The sequence below is a fragment of the Salarias fasciatus genome, chromosome 19, assembly GCF_902148845.1.
Source record: "Salarias fasciatus chromosome 19, fSalaFa1.1, whole genome shotgun sequence".
NCBI lineage: Eukaryota > Metazoa > Chordata > Actinopteri > Blenniiformes > Blenniidae > Salarias > Salarias fasciatus.
The window spans coordinates 18989703-19010509 of NC_043763.1; the positions used below are offsets into that span (position 1 = coordinate 18989703).

Here is a 20807-nt window from a genome sequence, read left to right on the forward strand (position 1 = left end):
GGAGTGATAAAAAGAAAAGAGCGCTCGCTCCCTCGTAGACGCTCTCGCGCGCATTCACACGGGCGGCGGAGAAATGGAGAGAGAGGAAGAGAGAAGAGGAGGGGAAGCGGGGTGGGGGGGGGTGGGGGGGGGGAGGGGGGTGGTCTGGTTTCCAAACTTGACTTCCACAGAAGTCATCTCTGGCGCTTTCACTATTCTTCACTCGACCCGTCTACAGCTGCTCTGCCTCTCCGGATGGCTTTGTATTAAAACTGTTTGAGTGCACCATTTTTTCCCCTCCCTTCTTTTTAGCTCATTTAATTAACAGACTGACAATACACACACACACACACACACACACACACACACACACACACACACACACACACACACACACACACACACACACACACTCACACACCTGTACATTTATACCTCTGTCTTGCCCGGATGTGCTGTTTCGGTCAGTCTCGGACGCTCATTTGAAACGTTCTCGCCTCTTTCTCACAGCTTTTCTGAAAATGTTTGAAATCTTCCGTCACATGATTTGGACGTCTATTTAAATGCGTTTTCCTCTGAAGGCCCGAAGAGCTCCTTAGATGCTGACGTGATGGCGCCACACACATTTCAGGAGCAACAGGAAGAGCAGAGTCTAAACATCAGAGAGGTTCCGCCTCTTTCTCTTAGCTATTTACAGCTAATCCGGGATCATATAGTTCAAATCTCTGTCAAAATTAAACATATAGTTTTAGTCTTTTCTTGAGATTATGAAACTAAACACAAAACAGCAATATCTACATCCAATTTTCAACTTTTTTTTTTTTTCTAATAACGTCAAATGGGTTTGATAGAGAAAGTATATTCAAATACCAGTAATGCTGTGTCGGTGTGTGTTTCTGTGTGTGTGTGTGTGTGTGTGTCAGCAGTGTTTTGGTGTTGTTCTGGACACACATGCACGCACGCATGCACACACACACACACACACACACATTTTTTTCTTTCTTTCAGCATCTTTCCTGCAATAAAGGATAAATTATTTAAAATAACACGACCTTTTATCTCACACCCTTTGAAGGCAGCAAATTAAAAATGTAAATTGGGAGCTAATTAATATGCAAATGTATTCATTCGCTGTTAACAATTAGCAATTAAAGCTGCAGTGTCTAGAAAGAGCACAGACAAAATTAGTAACTTCATTTATCATTAAAAAAAAGCGAGAGAGAGAGAGAGAGATCTAAAATCATACATAAAATTCTAATTGACTTTCCCAGCATTTCCCTCTGTCGTCGCCTTTGTTCGTCCGCAGCACTTTTGAAATACATGATAGCGTGCGTTTAGCGGCTTAATTAATGCCACTTTGTGTAAAATACACTGTCCGCTTAAACGGCTGATGTCAAAGTAATGTACACGCTCGAAAGTGGCGAGGGCTCTGGGGTTAGAGGTGTGTGTGTGTGTGAGAGAGAGAGAGAGAGAGAGAGAAAGAGAGAGCATGTTGAAACGCCTCACTGCCTCAGCAGTGTGATTTATCCACTTGGGTCTTTTTATTGGCTAATTTCACACTCAGATCTGTAAGTTTAACACCGTGAGAAGAAGTCAGTGATCAGGACGAGATCCCGGCCCCCCGCTGGAGAAACACCACAAAGAAATGAAAAATAAGTGTTGCTTTAAAAAAAGCCTAATCAGACACACTGAAATGAAGAGCTTGTTTTAGTGCCGTCTAATGAAGGGGATTATTCTGGCCCTCCTTGTTGAACTTGGTCATCAGCCCAGTTTGGTCTTCAGTGACTGATTTTGATGTCCTTAAATCTTCACATTCAATTCCCAATAAATATGACACCAGAAGTGAGCATACGCGACTTGAAAAACACGCACGACAAGCGATTTTAGCAATGGCTAACGGCGAGCAATCACCCAAATTACAAAGCATTAAGAAGAAAAACTCACAAACAATAACAACAACTTAATTCTTCACATGCAAGCTGAAACTGTTCTGTGTGTTTATGGCAAGAGTTATTAATAAGACCACTATATTAATGTCTTAAATGTTTTCCAGATAATTTGCATGAAATGGTTCAAAGCCCAGTCTTCCACAGAGCCTGTTTATTGTAAATTCCTGTTTATAATTAAACGTAATGCATATCATACGCACTGAAGACACTTTATTTGATGCAAATTTCGCATTCAGTTCACATTCAATGTGTTAATTAACTCTAAGGTTTTGGGAATCTTGTAATCAGGTAATTTAAAATCTAAATTTAGATCTTCTCTTCTTAAGATGATCTCCTCTTTGTTTCTTCACAGCAAGAAGCCCAAAACAGTTCTCACTTCCTGAAGTGCTCTTTTAAAATTTTGTTAGCGCATAAGTCTTAAGTGCACTCTTCAGGCAAAGAATCTTCTCAAAAAATGGATAAAATATCTGATTAAACAACACACTCATGCCAGTTTGATGGAATCGTTGCTGTTAATACCTCAGGTATCGTTTCTCTACACACTGATCGTCCTGACATGACTCTTCTAGCAGGATTTTACAATTTACAGGAATCTAAACTGAATACAAGGTACTATTAAGTAGCGCTTTGCTACTTCTCATTAAAATAACCATAAGGGCACTTGGTAAATCTAAATTTCGTGTTGTTGTGAGAGATGTAAAGCACAAGTATTATTTAGAATAATGGAAATCCTCCAAAAGACCACCTATCTGAATGTTCAGCACAATTATTTAAAGATACATGCGCTCTCATTAACTTGTTACTGTCAGCTTAGACAAAATGTGGATGTTGTTACAGTCATGATAACGGCAGCTTTAAAAGAGGCTGAAAGCTATTGGGTCTAAGTATCTCCCACATATGTTCTTTCTTCATTTCAACAAAGCCGAAATTGGATTGATTTGATTCGGACAGCTGTTGGTTCAACATGTGGCCGCACCGGTCATGTTTACTTTATTTGAATGAGACGTCAGATGTGACGCTGTCGAGCTACTTTAGGATATTTTAGGGTGAAAACTTTCATGTGCATGAATGCTGGCAGATTCACAATTTGACCCCCAGGTAGATTAGATGACATTTTGCGGCCTACAACCCTTCACCTCTTCACATCTGACCCTTCATCACCGCAGCACACACACATAAAGATAAAAAAAAAGGTCATTTCTGGTGACAGAGCCTCTCCCCCCTCAGTGAGCCCAGGCCTGTAATATCATCCTTACAAAAAGCACTCGAATTACATGTGCGGCCATCCAAGCATGCAAATCCAATTCACCCTAATAGGGCAGTAGCAGTAGTGTGTCTCACATGCCATTCCGTTTAACTGTAACTGCCCCATTTCAATTACACTCACAGTAAAATAGACTTTTACGCACCAAACAGGCTTTATACTTTTTTTTTTTTTTTTAATCTGTTTTACATTTCATGTTGGTTGTTTTATTAATAGAAAAATTGCGTAAAACCACATTGGAAAGGTGCACGAGTCCGGCAGTGTTTTTAAAAGTAGCAAGGGCTTGACTGTGTGTGTAGAAGGCCGTTTGAATGACACACTGGAGTGTGTTAACAGCAGGCCCAATTGTGATCTCCATCCTCAACCTGTCCTCCCCTCTCCCCCCCTCAACCCTTCCCTCCTCTTCCTGCACTCTCGCCATGGCCGCCGCCTCTTCGACGCCATTTCAAATGTGCCACTAAGTGCCCTGTTATCGCCATCTCGGCCCGTAATGAGGGGAGCGACATATGTCCGGCTCCCCCTGCTGCTCCCCGATAAGCCCGTGCATTCAGACACACACCGGAAAGCCCCACTCCTCCTCCTCCTCCTCCTCCTCCTCCACCTCTTTGGGCTTTTTATTTTGCATGCAAAAACCTGCTAACAACCACCAAGGAAAACAGTGTGGCACTTACTTAGTGACATTTACCTCGCTGCCGACTATTCCACACGCGGGGGGGGAGCCGCAATAACAATCAGCATGCACTTAATTTAAAAGAAAAAAAAAAATCTTCCCTTTAGAATTACACAGGCAGATCTCCCTGTCTCTCTCTCTCTCTCTTTTTCTCTCTCTCTCTCTCTCTCTCTGTCTCTCTGTGAGTGTGTGTGTGTGTGTGTGTGTGTGTGTGTGTGTGTAAGGAGCTATAACAGTTGTGCCGGCAGACTTCCGCAGTGCAACATTAATGCTAATCAAAAGAGCTGAGAAAGCAGCGGTGGTCTGTAAAAACAGATTTTCTCTTGTCTTTTCATTTCTGGAGGGATTCTCTCTTTTCTCCACCCCCCCCCCCCCCCCCTCCCCTCACTCTTTCCTCCCCCCCACCTCCCTCTCCTTCCTTGGAGGGATTTATCCTGGGAAAATAACATTTGTGGGAATTGAATCTGACCCTGAATTTAAGAGAAGCACATTGTCATGTCATTTTCTTCTATCAGTTTTTTTTTTTCTCCCTCCTCCACTCTCTTCGTTCCTTCCCTGGCTGTGGGATAAATAATGAAAGTTAAGTTGTGGTAATTGATTTCTCTTCAGTCCACTCAACTGAATAATCTGCAAGGGAAACAACCACTAAGCTATTCATTAGAAGATTTGCCAACATGCAACTAATTCCGAGCTTACTCTCCAAACATTGCGGAAAGAATACAAACTCCTCGTTAAAGCTGGCTTAATCTGGAATTCTTTTGTGTTTGGAGGGTTGGGAAAGTCTTCACTCGGTGCCTGGAAATCATTAAAAATAATGCTTTTTCTGAGCAAACTGAAAAATAAACATGTACCGAAAATAACAGAAGTGGACAGTGACTCTATCAGTCTGGAAATAACAGGGTAATTATCATTTAAATGCTTTGTAATGTGTGAATATGTGAGGTGACAGTCTGGCTTCTCGGTAAAACTACATTTGTTTGGGTGGCGCTTCATGTTGAGATCTAACAACAACTTACGACAAATACCTTCAATTTGCATATTTAGCTTGGATAAATGAGGGCGAATCATTATTTGGTATTTCTGTGTCATATCCAGGATTGTCTGTGGATTACCGTTTGATCACTTGCATAAATAGAAATTAAGAGCCGACTGAAGTCAATAAAAACAAAGTTTTTAGCGAAAGAGTTTCACCAGAAGTGAAACATCACCAGAAGTTACTCAGAAATCCAGGTTGATTTTTTTTTCTTTCTTTCTTTTTTTTTTTTTTTTTTTAACAAAGGCTTTTTAGTATGCACAAAGCAAACCTGCAGAATTCAGCTTCATGTACAGCTGCTCTATAGATATAAGAGCTACACTTAGGACTAAATGTCTGTCATCTTCCGTGATTTCTTGTGACTGGTAATTGTTGCTGATAGTTATGTACTTTCCTGACAACTGCATTTGTGGCGTCTCACGCCGCACGCCAACTCCCTGCGGAGTCGGCTTTTTGTATGTGCATGAAACAATAACCACTGACTGATGCTGCACGCATACGTGTGTGTGTGTGTGTCCATGGACAGCGTGAGCAGGTTTGTTCAACGGTGAAAACGTGTTTTATATAAGAATTTAGTTTTATACTATTTTCAAGTGGGGTTGAAAACATCTCTTTATACTTTTTATGCTAAAAAGCATTCACAACAGGCACTGGGTTGGTTTAGTTAAAAAAAACCTGAAATTTTTTTACTAATAAATACACCATCTTCATTTATTTATTTGTTTTACAGTAGAAGTGTGCATCAAGAGTGAACGACATCCTCTGAACATGCTTCAACAAATTGATCAATACATTTAAATGGAAAATAAAAATACATATTTTCTCATGTAGTACTCATAAATAGAATAGTATACAGTAGTGCATTGAGCCTGATTCAAATCCTAATTGTTATTAGTCAGCTGCTCTGTTTCTAGATCTGAACTCAAATCCTGAAGTAAATGTCGATCAATCAATAAAAATTGCCTCTGCATGACTTAGCTGGAAACCTGAACCTCGCCGTTCCCCCTGTATCAGCTCCTGATGTTTGTCACAGTTCGCCGCCGTTAAGCTCTTTCCCCGAACCACAGCGGCGCTTTAGATGGGGGGGCTTGATCGTCTCAATTACCCTTCTAATCACGGAGCGAGCCGAAGTGAGAGGGAAACACAGACACTTCACAGTTTGCACAGTGAAATCACAGACTTTAAGCATGGCGGCCCTCGCCCCCGCTGGCTCCAACCTATTATTGTTTACCACCCCTATGAAGATGTCACCAACAGCAATGCTGTTTTACCCACTTACAACATTTCAAAGGAGTGCGGAGGGCCCCAAGGGTGCAATAGAAAAAAAGCTTTAAATAGTCTTCAGCGCTGGTCCTCGGGGGGGTCGCCCCTCGCCTTAAAAGACCTAATTTAATAAATTTGCTCTTTAGGCTTCCGTCTTTTCGATTTGCATCGTCTTATTACGGATTCATTCGCACGCAGCCCTTTTGGTCTAAATATTGCCCCTCTTAGCTAATGCTTAACCATACATATTTTACTCTTTCAGGAGGACCACCTACATTCGTTTCCAATGCAACTGGGTTCATTAACACCTCCGAGATAATACGGCGGCTGTATGCTTAATGTAAGCACAGCTAAGTCTCTAATTTTCCACAAATAATTCCCCTTGATCTAAAGTGAAATTTATGCACTGAGGGGTTGGGGTGGGGTGGTGTGTGTGTGTGTGTGTGTGTGTGTGTGTGTGTGTGTGTGTGTGTGTGCTTTAACGTAACTGGTCCAAGTAAAATAAGTGTGTACAGTGAATGAATTATGAATGACAGTCTGTGTGTTTCAAGTGTTTCTAAGAGAGAATGTCAGAGTTTACTATGTCGGTGGGAGAGACAAAGGAGTGTGTGTGTGTGTGTGTGTGTGTGTGTGTGTGTGTGTGTGTGTGTGTGTGTGTGCAAGGTGATGGGACATTTTACATAGGACAAGTGATAAATGGGACTTCTAATGTCAACTTCAGTGTTCTACATATATTAAAAAGAAAATAAAAGAGCAATAAAAAGCATCAAGTGTCTTATTATTCTCTAGTCAAGGCTTCCAGAAAATTGTCATCCAATAGTTTCAATATTTAACATGAATTCATCAAATGTAAATAATATTTACAGTGTTATTGGCAATTTTTCATTAAAAAAACATAATCTGGGTAAAATGCTTTACTAAAGCAGAATGGAAGTCATCACACATGCAATGTTTAAACTCATAGAGTAAGTATTTTTAAATTACCAAAAATAAAGCCAGTTCCTGAGAGTGCCAGTGCCTGTGTGTCTCTTAAACTTGTGTAGGCTTCCTTCCTAATGCGTTCCTTGTTCAGTGTCAGCTGGGTTCGACTCTGTCGTGACGCCAAAATGGAGGAGGAGTTGGAGCGCTGGATGATTTTCTGACACCCTTATACTCAAATCATCTGACACGGATTTACTACAGCTGATCACCACTTATTTTCTGGAGTGCTATCTAACAACATATGCCACTTCATGGAAACCGCTTTTGTTATAACTTCGTTTTTTTAAGTTATACAATGGACAAGAAAAAGAAAAGTAGACAAATTAGGGTTATGGTGGGTAATTTTGGATAGTTTTAAAGTAAGATCCAAGTTAAGTAAAGTGAAAACCATTCAGAGAGTGAATACTTTTTAATAGGCACTGCAGGTACAATTGCAACCTGAGCACCAGTTCAGCAATTTCATTACAACAACGGAGGGGGCTCCATTTTAATCTTCAAAATGATAACACGACGTCTTGAATTGTAAGAAGACAATAACTTTTGAAAATGATTCAGGTGAATAACTGCTTGTGGAAAACAGAGAGGGATCCATCCGTCTTCTATACCACTTTGTCTTGATCAGGGTGGTGGAGCGGTGGAGTTAACCATGAGTGAGGGCGTGGTACGTCCTGGACGGATCACCAGTCCATCACAGGACAAACACACGGACACAGACGTCCAAGGACCTCGAATTTTCACTCAGCTCTGACAGCATATGAGGCTAAAATTGCACCAGATTATACTGTAGACATTGATTTTTCTTTGAAGGCTATATTATTGTTGTTTTATGAGAGGATTGCTGATGTTGCACAAAAGAACAAGGTTACACCCCGTCAAAGCAATCGTTCACTTTGGAGTTCGGACACAATCTATTATCTTTTAAATGGTTCAGTTTCATTTCAAGAATCCTCCAGTAGAATTGAACCGGGAGATGAAGGATGTCAGCAGTTGACTCCATTCTATGCTATTACTCAAAGGGCCGAATGTATTTCAATGTGTGCATGTCCAGTTTTGCTCATTTAATAGCTGATCATCTGTGTACACAGGAATACATCAGACAGATGTGCACAATAATCCACTTTCCTCATCTGGATTATCCATCTCCCACATTGTGCAAAATACTGGGATGACTTCATCCTGACAGAGTGTGATTTATGTCTGAAAACATTTTGCAATCTTTATGATTGCGTCTGTTTTCACCGTGTTTGAAATTGCAAATTGACTCGTTCTTTCCAAGACGCTGATGATGAGAGGTTTTTCCTCATCAGGCTCACCACAACTTTGATTTGCAGTTTTTATTCAAAGACAGTTCAAATTATGGCTTTGTGACCACTCATCTCTGAGATAAAATTTTTTTTGGTTTGTGTCAAACATAATCTTATTTGTAATGCTTCAACACTGTTATACTATATTAGATAACTTCACACTACGTGAAAACACACATTATTTGCGTGACCATGCAACCAACCAGAGTATCACTTCCTATTCCCTTTGAAAACCTGTGTGCTTACATTCAACCATTCACTCACCTGCTTTCAGCTGACTAGTATCATGGGGAAAGTGTCCCATCAGTCAACACTAGCTGTGTAGTTGGCACAGTCATGATAAAGTTGCATTTTCTGCACACTGAGTGAAGGTGCATGTGCCAAGCAGAAGTGATAATGTTTGAGAAAAGCTGTTGTGTGACAAATGAACTGCTCACACATGTTTAAAATGATGAAAAGTAAACCACATCTTGCTGTCAGATCTTATTTGGAAGCCCTGCTTCGGGTATTGAAGAAACGTCACTCCTTCAAACTGCTGAAATCATGCACGAAAAGTAAAGGGTGTAGATTCAAGTTGCCACAAGCCTATATGTGCAATTCTTTGTGCCCTAAAAATTACAGCAAAACACTGATGACTTAACACTTGGTTTCAGTGAGTTAATTGTGCAATAACACTCTAATGTCTTGACATGCAACCACGACATCCAAAATTCAACAAAGCACATAAATAATACGAATCAGTGAGTCACCTGTGCAGTTTTTAGCCCATTTTATGATCCGTGTCATCTGGAGCCTGTGATGTTTTCCCTCTAGAGTCACATTTTCAGGTGAAAATGTGACTTTACAGATGCATGTAGTTTGAAAATACAATTATGTATTTTCAGACAACATGTAAATGAATTTGCTCAGGAAAAACTATTGGGTATAAAAGTTCGACAACTGTTTCTCAATAAAGACGCAAATAACACAAACAAGAACAACAATACACACACAGACACATGATTCTCCTTTGACATTCAAATCAGTGTGAGATTTTCCAAAGTCATTAGTTCACATTAAGACATGGGATAAGTGTGCTGTCTGAGATAAATAAATGTGTCACAGCTTCTCAGCTAGTGAAAAGTCTTGGTCTGTGCTCGCTATATTTTCCATAAGATTAATCTTTAAAAAAAAGAAAAGAAAATCCTTGACATTACATCCTGAGGGATCTACCCTTGATGCTGGGAAATATAGTAAGCTTCGGCACAGTGGAGTTAACAGTGAATAACAACAGTGTGGAGTGAAAACAGCTCCACCCACAGCAGCTCAACACTGCTTCAGCAGCAAACCCTCAGAAGAGGCGCCTCATGCAGTTTGACTGACGCGGACGAAAAGTAACGCTGGTGATGGTTAGTGGCGTACCTGGAGCTGCTGCAGGATGTGCGCTCGGGGTTGGACCTGGTGTGTGCTGCAGCTCTGCTGGTAGGCCACCGTTACCTCTGTCAAGGTGAGGCAGCTGTCGGCTGAAATAGAAAAATACACTCATTCACAGCTTTAATGTCTCCGCATCCCAGTAAGCCACCAGCAGCCATTCAGAAGTGCTTAAGGGGCTCTGAAATGCCATACGGTAAACTGTGCTCTGTGCATGTGTGTGTGTGAGTGTTTGTGTGTGTGCTACAGGGAAGATTGCAGTGAGAAGGACATGAATGTCTCAACGATCAATCAACCAATCAGGCATCTCAATTTATCACCCCACCTCCAGCCTTATGGGATGGGGAACTCCAGATGTGAGAGACTACAGAGAAGTGTTATGACTGAATAACATAAATGACATAAATGTTTTGACTAAAGAATGCATCACATTTTATTTATTTCAGTATGGCACAAGCTCAGAATGTTTAAATAGAGATACATGAATATCTAAAGAGAATTTAAAAGTCAGGTCATAGAGAGCACAATGATTTACTTTTATTAAATCCAATCAAATAAATAGATTTGGTATAATTTTATGAAAGTCTGGTTTACATGCATGCGAGGTGACCTGGTGACCCTAAATTGCTCCCAGAAGTGAATGTGTGTGTGGTTGTTTTTCGCTCTGTAATTGCATTGTGATGGACTGATGGCCTGCATGAATCTAGTCACGTTGTGACAGTCTTTTTTGAGCGGCGATAAATATTCTATGTTTGATATCAGTAGCTGCGTTTTCTGTCATTACTTTTGAATCAGTCTATGTACCTGGTTCAATTAGTGCAATGAACGACTCCCATCAAAATGTGCCAATAGATCGAGTTTCCAGGATTAAGTTGTTGACAGGTCATTCTCAGCATACAGACATTTTTCTTTGTTAAATCAAAATAAACTGGGGAGCGCTGTTTGGCCATTAACTTACACACAGATGGCCAAAAGTCACCAAAATGTCATAATGGTATAATCATCAGGGTTACATTCAGCTTGACAAGTTTGAGCAACAGCTTACCCTTTCTGTCAGTGTCTCTGTGCTCCGCAAAGCCAGAAACTATCTGCTCATCAGGCGGGAAGGACACATGTTTTCTCTCTTTGCTTCTCTTCTTCTGCCTCTTGTTGGGTTGCTCGGCATCGTCGTCGCTCCGCTCCTCGCTGTCACTGCAGTGGGTCATCGCTCTCTAGGACTCCACCATGGAGCACTCCATTAGAATTTACAGATCGGTGGTCACCTCAGCTCAAACAAGCAAACACTCTGATTCTATGTTGTCCATAGAGCCATGACAACAGTTGCTGAAGTACTCTTTGGTTAATCGGAACAGGGTGACATGAGTGTGTGAACCCGTGATGTAAAAGCGGCTGTACCGGCCACTCTATGGGATGTGAAGCGTTGCTCTCTCCTCTCTGTGGCACTTGGAAAGACAAGACACTAAAGAACCAATATCTTATTCATGAGTTCAACGCAGGTTGCAAGTGATACTCAGTGTGTATGTATCAAATTACACATTCTAAGAAGACACATCTCTGTGCATATGCATATTTATATTCAACATTTACAATAAGATTCATGAATATACAGCCCATGAGAGGCAGCTATGAGGAAGGAAAACACTTGTTTCACAAAGGGTTGTCCTCTTTTGAAATGAGGGAGCCATGTTAACTGCGTGTGTGCGTGTGCACGCGCGTGTGTAAACTTAGAAGTCCTCGCCATTACATTTTGTTTTTTTCTTTTTTTTTAACTTACTTTGCATTATAACCACGCCTGTGGACGTATATGATAGAAATACTGACAAAGAGAAAGCAGCCCTCTGCTTGCATATTCATCACTTACTTCAGGGCTGTCCCTACGTAAGGACAGCGCGATGACGTAGTCACGTGTCCAGCCAGTAGAATTTCAAACCCTCGTGACGCTACTTCCGGTCCGGTAGTTTTGCGGGAAGTTTGTTCGTCGCCGTTTAGCCAAAAAGTCGAGTACAAACTGCAAAGTGACGGTGTGTATTGTTCTTAAACTTCACGTAAATATGTCGCGTGTGTAGAAAACGCCGTTTATGTAGTTTGTGAATTGATTAACTGTGTCACGATGTAGCCTGTTTATACGAGACGGCTGTGATGGAGCGCGGTTAGCTTGATGGCTAACCAGCATTGTTGACGACCGGAACTAAATCGTACTTTGGTCACAACTCATCAGGATAATGTTCCGTGTCTCCATCTATGTCGGTTAAAAGGAGCCCGTACTCTGAAGAAAATGGGATACTTTATTTATGTACGATACATTGGTAACTCGCGTTTACGATTCACTCAGTCACTGAATTTAGTCGCTAGATAGATGGGTGCTACTGGCAGCTAATGGGCTAAGTTAACTTTAAAATGACAATGTGTTCAATGTTATTTATTCCTTAACCTCATGATTCTTGTTGTCGTGAAAGCCTAGCGAGATCCTACATCTCACACTCCAAATCATCGAGTTGATCGCACTCCAGCTCTGCGTAGTTTCACTTTAGAAAACTACCGCCGACAGAGGTTTGATTTAATCTAGAAAACATTTGGATTATTCCAGATGCCCCCTAAAGCCAAGGCTGCGGGGAAAGGCAGAGCTCCAGCTAAGAGGAAGCTGGCGGAGAAGTTTCCAGCTGGAGAAGTCCTGACAGACACTGGGAAGAAAACATGGAAGCTGGGGGATCCCGTTGGACAGGGGGGCTTTGGCCTCATATATCTGGGTAAGAATAGCTGCTGAGCTACTGAGGTGAAACAAAAGCATCGGGGTACAGCCTGGGACTTGTTTAATCGTTTTTTTTTTTTTTTTTTCTGTAAACATGCGTACTGGACACAAGTATTGGAATGATTAACTATCATCATTTGTAATTGATCCTTTATGTAGAGCTACAAAAGTCCTGCATTTAATAATGTTTTTGTACTGCAAAAATATTGAGTTGATTGTTTTTCCCACAGCCGGGACAATTCCTGCGAAGTCTGGGGTGCTGATGCTCCATATGTCATCAAAGTCGTAAGTTTCAGAATCATCGAAGCATTGGTGTTTGTTTCATTGAGGCTTTTGGTAAAGCATTTATTACAATGAATGCTGTATCAGTAAGGTGCACAGGGGCCCATTCAATCTACAAATTGTGTTACTCTGCATTACAAAAGTACATCAGTGGAAAGTCTTCCTCTTTTGTATATGTTTTAATTTATGAAACTGGTTTGACTTGTTATGTATTGTTTGCACTTGGAAGCAGGATGTTAGTTTTGTATGGAATGTGCAATTTCCACTTGGTTACATACTCTATTGAAGTTACAATGACATTGTTCCAGCTCGAACGACAACAGATACCACTGAAGATTTGTCGTGTTATTATTCCAGAAGATGAAGGGCAACTTTATTTAAAAGTTTTAAAAATAAATCCAGGAAAGAAATGAAGTGAAACATTTACAATGCACAGTATGTTTCTCATCATGACATGTAAATGCATGACTCCTATTTGTGTCTTTTCACGACAAAATTTTATTTATATAGTGGCAAACACAGCATAGCCATCTTAAAGCATCCAACGTCCAAACAGAAAATCTCTGCCACCCTACTTTCAAGAGGCATCCACATGCTCAGCTTTCTGTTGTACTTGTTAGTGGGGATCAGGTGATAGTGCTACAAAAAGGAGGAAAAGGTTCAGATGAGAAAACAAATAGATCCACTTGTTGCAGACTTGATGGCGGCGAGATGCTCTGATCACTAACTTTCCTCGGTTTCACTGTCAGAGAACTTGCTGAAATAGCAGAGAAACAGAACATTAACGACTTTTAATGATAACATGGATGTATAGTCAGAATAAAAAAAGAAGATCAATGCAGTAAACAAAAAAAAAAAAAAAAAAAAAAAAAAAACCTCTAACCAGCGTCTAAAAATTTAGCAACTTACTCGAAAATGGTCCAGGGATGATCTTAGCTGTCGCTAGAACCCTTAAACCAGGGGTGGGGAATCCTGGTCCTGGAGGGCCGCAAACCTGCATTTTTCCATGTCTCCCTGCTTCAACACACCTGAATCGAATCAAGATTCATGGCCAAGTCCAGCAGAAAAGCCAGATAACGAGCCTCATTGCAATCAGCTTGTTGAAGCAGGGAGACATGGAAACATGCAGGGCTGCGGCCCTCCAGGACCAGGGTCCCCACCCCTGCCTTAAACGATAAGAATTTTATAAAACCTCACCTTGAAAGTAGAAACAAACCTTCATAACCTAAACTTCAAGCTTTCTGGCATTAATTTTTTTTTTTTTTAAGTACTGAAATAAACTATCAAAACCCTGAATGGATCAGTAAGCTCCTTATCATTGCTCTCCCCTGACTCCATGGTGAAATCAAGAGGTTTCTGTTCTAATACATACATGATTTATATTTCTGCTTTCAACCTCTACATGCATGATAATAATCATGCCAGCACATAGTGTGCATCTGCAGTATTTTCTTGACGTGTGCGGTTGAATACAGACATTTTGTTTTGTCCGCAGGAGCCCAGTGAAAACGGACCGCTGTTCTCCGAGCTGAAGTTTTACATGCGAGCTGCCAAGCCCGATCTCAGTAAGCTACACCGTCACTCCTCGGAGACGCACGCACACCCAGGAGTGTGTCACCTAGCCGAAGTTAGCCCTGTGATCGCAAGGAGCAAATAAGAGAGCCAACTTTGTTAATTAAAAAGGACGTCTTGTTGCAGAGACACAGAGGGGCCCTGCAGAGGAAAAATCTTTTGGTGGCAGCGACGTTGGCCCCCAGGCCACAGCTTTGCATTTTATATAATAACAATCCAAATGTCAATCTCCCCTGACAATTAACTGTTATATTACTAAGGAACCAAAGGCTCATATTTTATTCATGCTGGAATCTCACGTTGTTGGTAAATATTTGTCCCTGCAGCAGATTAGCTTGCGGCCAGGCTGGCCAGCCCCTCCCCCACCCACTGGAATTATACTCTTATTTCTCTTAGCATCACTGCCTTCGCCCAGTAGATACAGTTTCCACTGAAAGTTTCAGGAGTGAACTCTACTGAATTTACACGGTTAATGGAGCTCCTTCACATGCAGTTATCACATTTACCAAAAATGCTAAGAATGGACATTTTTCCGTTTCCTGTTGTCTCCCAGTTCAGAACTGGCAGAAGTCTCTCACAAACTGAAGAGTCTGGGTGTTCCCAGGTACTGGGGCTCCGGTCTGCACGAGAAAGACGGGAAGAAGTAAGACTAAACCTGATTCACATCCTGTTTTTTTTGTTTTGGGGAGTTCTTTGTTTCAGTCGTGAGTTTCATAGGCTACAGTAGAATAGACTGTTTTTCTTCATATTTCAACTAACTTTTGTTATCATGTCACCACATGATTTACAACATAAACTGTTTAAGCTGGAAGTTTCACACCAAGTGAGCAGGTTTTCTTTCACATTCCTTCATGTTTATGATACTTAATTTGTTGTCTTTTTTTCAACCAAACTGTTAAGTGCTATTTTTTTTTTAAAGAAAAACGTGCAATGTTTGACGTCAGTCGGTAGTAGATTGAAAGCCATCAGTTTACAGGTGTCTTCATTCTTTCAGCTTAATAGTTTCATGACAACTTGAGTGCTACTAGAAAGAAACAAACGGAAGTGAAGATACCGTAGTGGGACTTGTTTTCTTTATAACATGAATTTTGATGTTAGCTAGAAGCACTGACGAAATCCTCTTTTTACCTTCACAGGTATCGATTCATGGTTATCGACAGACTTGGCACAGACCTGCAGAAGAATTTGAAGAATGCGGTCGGCGATTCCCCCGAAAACTGGTCCTGCAGCTCGGCCTCCGAGTGGTTCGTCTGTTTGTCACTTCGTCCTGTGTGCTACCTCTGGTGTGCATGTGCTGAAAGCAGCGAGCCTCATCACTGATCCAGTTACAGACGACTCGAATATTTAGAAATTTAAAGCTAACTGGCATAACGATCAGATCTCTGCACTCTTGTTACGTGAGAGGAGTTTGGGTAAGCATAAAGCAGGTTATTGTGGGATGCTGTTAAGGAGCAACACTCAGCATTAGCACAGTGTCTCATTCATTTTTAGCATCACCAGGGGAGCTAGCCTCGCGTGCTGCTGCCACCAAGCTCTCAGGAACAGCACAATCTCAGTGGGACTTTCCTGGTAAATTAAAGGTAAATGATAATAGATGATAAAGGCATTTTACAACCACCTGAGAATTTACATTAGTGTACTGCGGTGGATAATGATCACATCACCTCAACAGTGAAAGAACAATTTTACAAAATGTTCAAGTTGTCTCCCATAAATATGTCCACTCGCAAACCTTTATCTGTGCATTTATCACAAACGAAGGTTTTTCCTTGTTCAGCTGGATATCCTGGAGTACATCCACGACCATGAGTACGTGCACGCTGACATCAAGGCGTCCAACCTCATGCTGAGCCACAACGATCCCAACAAGGTCAGTCGCAGTTAAAGCTGGATCTGTTTGTTTTTTTTTGTTTTTTTTTGGGTGGAGAAAATAATGTGAAGCCTTCGGTCGCAGAGCGTTTTTATCTGCTGTTGTTGGGAAACAAAGGTGCTCCTGCGACCCCAGCACTGCTCTTTGAGAGCAGAGAGATGATTGTGTTTTTTGGTCGTAACGCACTTGTACCGCTTCATTAGATTCAATTAAAGCCTGGGGGGGGGAGGCGGAGAGAAGAGTGTGTGTGTGTGTGTGTTCCAAACAGAGGAGATTAGATGGCAACACCAAAGAGCTTTTTCCAGCAAACAAGGTAGGGGCAGGGCAAATATTTAATTTGAAGATTAATAATGTATCATTGGTGGTGTTATTAAAGAGCTATTTATAAATGACAATTTAAAATCAGCCCCGTAGGAGTTTCATATTAGGTAAGGTTTTTTCTGTTTTTTGTTTTTTTTCCTTTCTCGTCTCCCCTGGAGTTAGCACTCTCTGGGTTGTTACTGCATATTTATTTTTGTTTCCTTTTTTTAAAACAAATTGGAATGTAATGACAATGGTTTATAATCCTGAGATGACTCGCTCGAGAACAGAGGTGTCAAACGCATCGTAGTTCAGGGGTCACATGCAGCCAATTTCCTCTCGATTGGTAAAATAGTACCATAATAACCTTTAAATCTAAACTTTTTCTTTGTTGTTGCAAACAGGATGTGAAATCAAGCTATTCGTACTGAAATTGACTACAGTCTCAGCATAAAGACGATCTTAATGAAACCTTCTGGTGCAAAATACAGTGAAAATGTCCAACAGACTTTGATTGTACGTGTTTTTACACACACCCCGACAGCGTGGCTTGACAGTGTTTCTTTGAGATATTTTGTTGGTGGTTTGTTGGGCCAGATTACAGGTTCCTGTAGACTGGTTTTGGTTGCACGTTTGATGCCAGTGCTCGAGAATTGATGGACACTTCCATTGTGCCTCACAACAAGAACAACCAGTTATTCAAGTTGAACGTCTTTCCTGCTGAATGTAGTTTTATTTATTTAATCACTGAATGGCTTAACGGTGAACAAATCAGTATCCCAACTCATTATCACTCCAAAGATAGAAGAAAATTCACAAGTAGCTCTCTTATGAGGGTTGTGCCACCAGCCTCGACAGGATTTGAAGTCAAGCTCATGAACTAGATGATAATTTGGCCGGAAGAGCACAGGAAAGAGTCACAGCTAAACCACTTCCTTCTGTAGGTTTGTTTGGTTTTGCATTTCTTGTCTGGTTCATTTGCACGGAAGACGATAAAACAAACCTTGAGTCACTTTTTCTTTCCTGGTTCGTTCAGGTTTATAGTTTTGGGTTATTTTTCTTAACCTGGTATCACAACATGAGTTAATGTTAAATATGTTTTAATGGAGTGAACAAAATGGAAACGTCAGTTCAACCCCTGCTTTCGGGATACATGACTGTAGTGTGTGTACTTTTACTGTTAGATGTCGTTCAGTGCGTGCCTGAATCTCTGTTTGTGAACTGTAGGTTTATTTAGTCGATTATGGGCTGGCATATAGGTACGCTCCCGACGGCGTCCCCAAAGAGTACAAGGAAGATCCCAAGAGATGTCATGATGGGACCATTGAGTTCACCAGCATCGACGCCCACAAAGGAGCCTGTAGGTCCAACAAAATGAAACACCCGAGTCCCGAATCCAAACGAGACTGGTTACGATACTCACAGTTCCACATTGAGAGGATAGAAAACAGTGTTTTGTCTCCAGCTGCATGCAGGAGGAGCGACTTGGAGATCCTGAGCTACTGCATGGTTCAGTGGCTGTGCGGCCAGCTGCCCTGGGAGGACAAGCTGCAGGACGCCCTGTACGTCAGAGACTGCAAAATCAGGTGAGACCAACATCGCGGTGACAGGTTAAACCTGGCATCACTGCGTCAGAGGGTACTTGGGGGAGATGTTCCACCAGAGACAACAGTGGTGTTTCTTCTGTTTTTTTCTTTATAGAAGTCAAGAAAACATCTCTGAGTTTATGGACGAGTGTTTCACCTCTCAAGAAAAGCCAGGTAAGACACACACATTATATGCTTCCTGTGTTTTCATTCGTTTCTTGCAGATTACTGTTACTGCTGCTCCTCATTTAGTAAGATATTGCAGCTCTAAATAACAGCTTAGAGATTTTACTAAAGTTGACTCTTGCTGCACCTGCAGCAGAGTCGGTTCCGACTCCTCTTTCCTCAGTTGAACACCACCAAAGTGCTGTTTGCTTCTCCCAGCTGCGTGTGTGTGTTACTGTGTCAAAAACAAAGTCACACCGGATTGAATTAAGCACAGCCCAGAACATAACGGGCATCTTTCCATCTGCTGCCTCTTTATGTTGTAGATGAGCTCCAGAGGTTCATGGAGGAGGTCCGAGCTCTGGATATCAAGAGAAACCGTCGTACGAGAAGCTGCGCTCCATCCTGCGCGCCGGTCTGAAAGCCATCAAGGCCGAAGACGACTTCAAGCTGGATTTCTCGCCTGCCAACGGAGCCGTTTCACCGGCTAAGGTCAGTAAACACGTGAGGAGAGACGGAGTCTGCAGACAGGGTGGAATGCAGCCGCTGATTAAATCTGATTGTTGACTGAACGGAACCACAGCAGCACCCGTCGCTGGGATGTGTTAGAAGGTTGCGCTGACGGCCGGTGTGTCACAGTTTGGTTGCTCTGCAGTTTTCTCCGTTTATCCCCCCCTCCCTCATCCCTCCTGATGCACTCTTGCTCTCTGTGCATATGGAAGATGCCATCAGGGACATGGTGTTTGCCAGCCGAAGGGTTACCGGGCCTCGGCGCTGGTTATTGTATGTAATTATCCCACCAATCTGTTCACCTCAGTGGGGGCCGCGCGGTGATCATGAGCTTAGCAATTGTCAAAATGGGGGCGAAAACAGGGAAGGGCAGGAGGGAGGGGTGAGTGGCCGTTCAGAACATCCAATAGCTTCATTATCGGAGGCTGTGAAGGAGGGAGGGGTCGACGTCCATCGTCAAAGCGAAGGCCGCCCATGAGGAGAGAAGTGAGTTGCTGCCACTTTATTTTTTCCTGTGTGTGCTCCCTGCAGAAGAAGATCAAGAGAAAGAACCCGTCGGATGACACCGAACCGGATGAGATCGATGGAACTGTTGTGAAGAAGAAGAGAGTTGCAAAGAAACCAGGTAGATTTAGGAATATCTCCTTCAGGAACTCGAGTAACACCCTGCTTAACGCATGAATTTCCTCCCGCAGAGGTGAACGGAATGAAGAAAAGTCCAAAAAAGAAGACTCCCACTCGACCCAAGAAGGCGTCCGTCGCTAGAAAACGGGCCGCCCCCAAATCCAGACCGGAGCCGGACTCCCAGATGTCACCAGTGGGCCCCCAGAAAACCAGAAGCAGATCGAAGAACGCCGCCTCTTAAACTGTCTGCTCCTCCAGCACTCCTGTCTTGTCGCTCTTCTGTTGATTTAATAAAATCACTGAAGTATTCTGCTGCAATCTCTCACACTGTTACTGTTTTGTTTTTATTGTTACTGTTTAATATGGTTTGAGCAAAATCTGTTAATAAAGATTTAATCCGATCGAGGGTTTTTGTCCTAAATTCCGTTGTGGCCACTACATTTCTTGTACATTTGTCAAGCTTACTACAAGGATGTTCTTTTCTATTAGTGACGCATTTACTTCAGTTAAAAAGAAGAAGAAGCGTTTTACAAATCGGTACAGCTCTTCTTCTCTGACCTGCAGATGAAATGTCCCGTTTCTGACAAGTAGCACTGAAAGTTCCTGTCAAACCTTCGGCGCTGGATTCCCTTCGCTGGGGTTTTCAGTCTGGAGAAGCTGCTGACATGCTGTCCGTTTCCCAGTGTCCTCGAGCTCATGGACCACCCCCCTCCACACACACACACACACCTCCCCCATTAACCTCCAACAGGCCTCGTCTCCCTTCCCTCCCCACAGAGGAAGAGATCTCCGCTAATGTCAGTGTTGTGAGGGCCCTCGGGGGCCCCTGCGGTGGCCGGTGGCTCGCCATCGATTGCTGCAGCCTCTTCGGGAGTGAAAAGCCCTCCTGCGCACCCCCTCCCGATTCCCCCTCACCCCTCCCTCCTCCCAGACATTGACCTTGGGGGCGCCACAGCCGTGAATCCGCAGTAGGGGGCAGTAGTACATAATGACAGCAAATGGACGCCGTGGGATTGGGGGGGGGGGGGGGGGGGGGTTGCTGGAAAGATGGAAGGGGCAGAAGGGACAGCACTTAACACAAGACTACCATCTTCTCCGCTTGCAGGGCGGTGGTCCCGGCCTGCCGGGCGTTTGCCGCGCTTGGCCGCCGATCGGCGAGCTGGCGGAGCGTGAACGCCTCGCAGCAGTGGCCTTAACCGCTGCTCTCATGATATGGATGCCAGCCGCCCCCCCCCCCCCCCCACAGGCCCACACGCCAATAACTTGATGACAGTTTCCCTGGCCGGCAGGTTTCCT

At 42.6% G+C, this 20807-nt stretch overlaps 1 protein-coding gene and 1 pseudogene across 1 annotated transcript in view; one reads left to right on the forward strand and one right to left on the reverse strand.

The window, feature by feature from the left end:
* Positions 1-11058, reverse strand: part of LOC115407156 (protein phosphatase 1 regulatory subunit 37-like) — a 28604-nt gene extending 17546 nt beyond the window's left edge. The window contains exons 1-2 of the mRNA XM_030117519.1: positions 10899-11058; positions 9845-9945 (exon numbers count right to left, since the gene is read on the reverse strand). Of these exons, the coding sequence (XP_029973379.1) occupies positions 9845-9945; positions 10899-11058 (261 nt within the window). The remainder of the gene's footprint in view (positions 1-9844; positions 9946-10898) is intronic.
* Positions 11059-11791: 733 nt separating this feature from the next.
* On the forward strand, positions 11792-19932 carry LOC115406761 (serine/threonine-protein kinase VRK1-like; annotated as a pseudogene).
* Positions 19933-20807: the final 875 nt, after the last annotated feature.